At 38.3% G+C, this 4410-nt stretch overlaps 1 protein-coding gene across 1 annotated transcript; it reads left to right on the top strand.

Moving 5' to 3' along the window:
* The first annotated feature begins 1245 nt into the window (after positions 1 to 1245).
* LOC122035945 (KAT8 regulatory NSL complex subunit 3-like) lies at positions 1246 to 3514 on the top strand. Its single transcript, XM_042595104.1, has 6 exons — positions 1246 to 1475; positions 1783 to 1841; positions 2084 to 2219; positions 2316 to 2388; positions 2974 to 3039; positions 3149 to 3514. The coding sequence occupies exons 1-6, from the start codon at positions 1324 to 1326 to the stop codon at positions 3374 to 3376; spliced, it is 714 nt and encodes a 237-aa protein (XP_042451038.1). The 5' UTR covers positions 1246 to 1323; the 3' UTR covers positions 3377 to 3514.
* The last annotated feature ends 896 nt before the right edge of the window (positions 3515 to 4410 follow it).

Here is a 4410-nt window from a genome sequence, read left to right as displayed (position 1 = left end):
GCGAAAGGTTGTTTCGCCGGCGTCGAGAGAAGGAGGAAGAAGAAGACGGAGGTCGTTGCCGGCAGCCGTAGCTAGAGGGTGGCGGCGAAAAAGGGAGCAGTGGTGGCGGCGCGGTAAGGAGAGGGAGGAGCGCAGTTGGCGTTGGCACCGGCGAGGATCCTGGGAGGGAGGAAGAAAGACCTCCTCTTCCTTCCTGTTGGCAGCGGCAGAGAAGAAAACACCCCCCTTAAAACCCTACCTCATGACTGTCCCAAATTGCCCCTCCCTTTTCCCCTAATTCCTCCCCTACCCTAAACCATATCCACATCAACCAAGTAATCACATAACTAAAGTTATAGGGAATAAAACATAATCAAATGTTGTTTGGTTCAACCTAGGTAATACAACAAAAACTTGTTTGTTTGAAGATTTTAATAAATAACCTAGTTTAACATTTTATTATATTACCCTTGGTTACAAAACTAACCATATTATTATTATTATTATTATTATTATTTTAAACTCTACGTTTTTTTATTATTATTATTTTTTCATATTTTCCTTTATTTTTATGTTTTTTTATTTTTTTATTTCTTTTCATTTTTCATTTTTCATTTTTTTAAAGTTTTTTATTTTTTATTTTTTTTATTTCTTCTATTTTTATGCTTTTTAATTTTTTTATATTTTTCCTATATTTTTATATATATATTTATATATATTTTTATTTTTTTTTATGTTTTTTCCTATTTTTTTAAAATTTTTAAAATGTTTTTTCTATTTTTTTTAATTTTTTAATATTTTTTATTTTTTTAAAAGTTTTTTATTTTATTTTTACATTTTTTTATTTTTTCTTTATATTTTTTTATCACATTTTTCTCTTATTCGAGGATATTTTGGGTAAAAAAATTTCGTTAACCCCGGAATTAAGAAAAATTTCAGTTTTCCGATTCTGAATTGTATGTCCCTTTTGTTAACGTGTGTCAGACATGAAACATTACTCGGAAATCATTGATTACTTAAATCTAATAAGATTTTTATTGATAAACTTTGATGACTAATCAAGATTATTAAAAATAATCCCGAACCAAATATACCCTCCGAATATTTTGAAGAATTATCTTAAGAATCCATTTGCACTCTCTTGTTCAACCTGATTTTGACAAATGAAAAATTCTTCCAAAGTTTGTTTTTTTAGAGTAATGCAGCATCCGGCGGGTGACACAGGACCGATCCGCGCTCAAAAATAAAGAAGCGCTTTTTGAGGAATTTGTTTTGTTGTTTTTCTTTATTTTATAACTACTTTCATTTAGGCCTCGAAGGGTTTGGCCGAGGAACTCCGCCTCGATGGCTACCGCCGCACCTCCACCGTCGAAGCGCCGTCGGCAGGACCAGCACGATAAGGCAATCAGCGAGACCTCCGCAACGAAGGGGAACACGCCTCTGGTGGTCTTCGCACATGGCGCCGGAGCCCCGTCCACTTCCGAGTGGATGCTCAGGTGACACGCCGATTCCTCTTCTTATTTGCACCAATCGAGTCTGCTTCTTGGTTGACGAAAATCTGAAGGGTTACTGATGCTGCAGTTTTTATCGGTGAATATATCTATTTTCTTCCCTTTGTTTCTGTCCGAATCGTCATATGAAATTCTTAATCAAAGGGGGGAAAAAAATTTCCGCTTTCCTTTGGTTATAACAGACTTAAGCATTATTCTGAGTCGTTTTCAAGTGATCTTGTTGAGATCGAGTGATGCTTACACCTTTAGGAGTTCCTTTACTGACTTAAGATCCTACTGGTTCTCCTTTCAGATGGAAGAAAAAGATTGAGGAAGAATTGAATGCCATTGTTGTCACTTTTGACTATCCCTGTGAGTTTTCCCACCCTGGAATGATTCATTAAATGTTTCTTTATGGAATTGACTGTGTTGGAATCAGGCAATCAGCTCTAAAGATATAAACTCCTTTGCTCATTGGACAAACAATACTTACTCTGGCTATTAGCAAATTGTTTGTAAAAGAAATCTCTATGTTTTTCTTTGAACTTGATGAGGAAGATATGCTCCTCAATATGGAAAAAGGTGATCCTGCACATGGCTTACTTGGTTTGCAGATATATCTGGTGGAAAACGCAAGGCTCCTCCCAAAGCAGAAAAGTTAGTCGATCATCACTTGGATGTTGTAAAAGATGCAGTTAGCAAACATCCTGGGCATCCTCTTGTTTTGGTAGGAAAGTCCATGGGATCAAGGTAATGAACCTTTATCGGGACAATCAGCTAATTCTGTGTTCTTTTTTTTTTTTTTTGTTCATGTTAATCTTTACTATACACTTGTCGTTCTGATAGAGTGAGCTGCATGGTGACTACAAAAGAAGATATCCCTGTCGCAGCAATTGTTTGCTTGGGCTATCCTCTAAAGGTGCCTATATTTTCCTTTTAGCATCGATTAAATAAGTTCTGAAAGCTATGTGAGTCTATTCTTGATGAAAAAGCAATAAGAATTATTGTGTGACTGAGAAGATCTTGATCGATTGATTTTCTCCCTCTCTTGGTTCCTTTGAAGGCTTCAACTGGCTACTGTTTGAGTTTGGCTTCTTAGTTCTTAGGTCTCAAGTTGAATGCCTTGTATTACAAAAACAACAAAGTAATTGAATAAGCATTTGAAAAGTAAGATCCATGATGAATATGTTCCTCTACTTGCTAGTCTTTTGATCTCTCAAAATTGTTTAGAGTTATAAACTCAATATTGATTGCACTAAACCCCGTCATCCACTCTTTACTTTGATGATGTAATAATTGATGAAGTCTTCACTACTTAGTCCTGCATTCATTTCAACCAGAAATGATCTTTTGTAACTCAAAAGGTTGCATACATCCATCAGTTTGATTGTGCTTCTTGATTGTGCTTCTCTTACACATCCCAACTAACTCTCCAGTTGAATGGAACATGTAGTCGAACAAGTTGGGCATTATGATGTATTCAGCTTATTATCATGTGTTTTAGGGAATCAATGGAGCAATCCGTGATGAGACTTTGTTGCAGCTAGAAACTCCAACTATGTTCGTGCAGGTCTGATTCATGGACAGTGTGTTGTTTTTTATTCAGAAGATACTAGCTCGGGCCTTATTCGTTTTTTCTGCTATGTTATCTACTGACCCAAAAATGGACATCAATCTAGGGAAGCAAGGATGGTTTATGCCCACTGGATAAGCTGGAAAACACTCGAAAGAAAATGAAGTGTCCCAGTGTGCTGCATGTAATTGATGGAGGTGATCATTCGTTCAAAATTGGAAAGAAGCAACAACTGTCAACTGGGGTGGGTCAAGACGAAGCTGAACAAGGAGCTCTGAAAGCAATGGCTGAATTTGTCAGCAAGTCTATCCCCGAAGAAGAGGGACGTGTATGAGACACTTTAAATCTAATGTAGTTATCATCTGGCCGTTTTCATTTTGGTGCAACATTTATGTAACTTATGAATGGTGGATATTTTGAAGTACTCTATGCATGGCATACGCTACTGATAAACGTCTCAAATGCTTGGCTTGGTGGTGCGTCGTTCCTTAGGCAATGCAGATTTTTCTTCTTGCTGCTTTCATGTATCAATAATGGTTGCTGACCCTGTCTTTTCTTCTCCAACAGATCATGCAGATCCTCGAAGCTTATCAATGGTCACTCTCTCCATTCTCTGCATTGCGATCACTCTGACAGCATTCGTCAATCCCCCAGCGAAGAACAGAACACTACCGGGTAAGCACAGCCAAATCCAAGCATGCCCCTGCCCACAAGGAAACAGGATAAGTAAAAGTAGGTTTGTGACAGCTGATAAACAACTGATCACCATTAAATGGTTTAAATGGATTGAATAAAACACGCCATGATCGTTGAGATGTAATACTGTGATTTTGAGATTCTGATTAAGTATGGTTTAAAAGGTTAGAGGGCACTATTTATATCATCATGGTGCACTTTTCTTTTTGGAAGCTCAAACTTAAGAATTCCAATGTTAAACGTGCTTGACTTGGAGAAATCTAAAGATGGGTGACCTCCTGGGAGGTTTTCAGGGTGCGTGCGAGTGAAGATAAAGCACGTTGAAAGGACCTTCGGTGGTCTGTGGAGTTAGTCATCAACCTGATGGGCAATTCTGGTGGCGTTCCAGTTCGGTCTGGGTGGGACCCGCTCGGCCGGAGAGTTACAGATGGTATCAGAGCGACCTTGCGACCGTGAGTGCGCCTGTGGCAGGAGCACCCAGAGCACCACTTAGCGAGGGAGATTCTGGGATTTTTTTGTGGTGTGATTCGTGGTTACACAACGAGGACGTTGTGTCTTTAAGTGGGGGTGATTGTAATATCCCGGTTTTGAGATTCTGGTTAAGTATCACTTAAAAGGTTAGAGGGTACTATCCATATCACCAAGATGCACCTTTCTTTTCGGAAGTCCAAA

This window comes from Zingiber officinale, unplaced genomic scaffold, assembly GCF_018446385.1.
Source record: "Zingiber officinale cultivar Zhangliang unplaced genomic scaffold, Zo_v1.1 ctg127, whole genome shotgun sequence".
NCBI classification, from domain to species: Eukaryota; Viridiplantae; Streptophyta; class Magnoliopsida; order Zingiberales; family Zingiberaceae; genus Zingiber; species Zingiber officinale.
The sequence above is the reverse complement of the archived record's forward strand: the minus strand, read 5'-3'. Positions and strand labels throughout refer to the sequence as shown.

Bases quoted from the DNA above. Each gene is read 5' to 3' on its own strand.
- LOC122035945 (XM_042595104.1), top strand. From the start codon at position 1,324: ATGGCTACCGCCGCACCTCCACCGTCGAAGCGCCGTCGGCAGGACCAG. The intron at 2,220-2,315 runs GTAATGAACCTT...TCGTTCTGATAG, and splicing joins GGAAAGTCCATGGGATCAAG to AGTGAGCTGCATGGTGACTA. The intron at 3,040-3,148 runs GTCTGATTCATG...ACATCAATCTAG, and splicing joins CTCCAACTATGTTCGTGCAG to GGAAGCAAGGATGGTTTATG.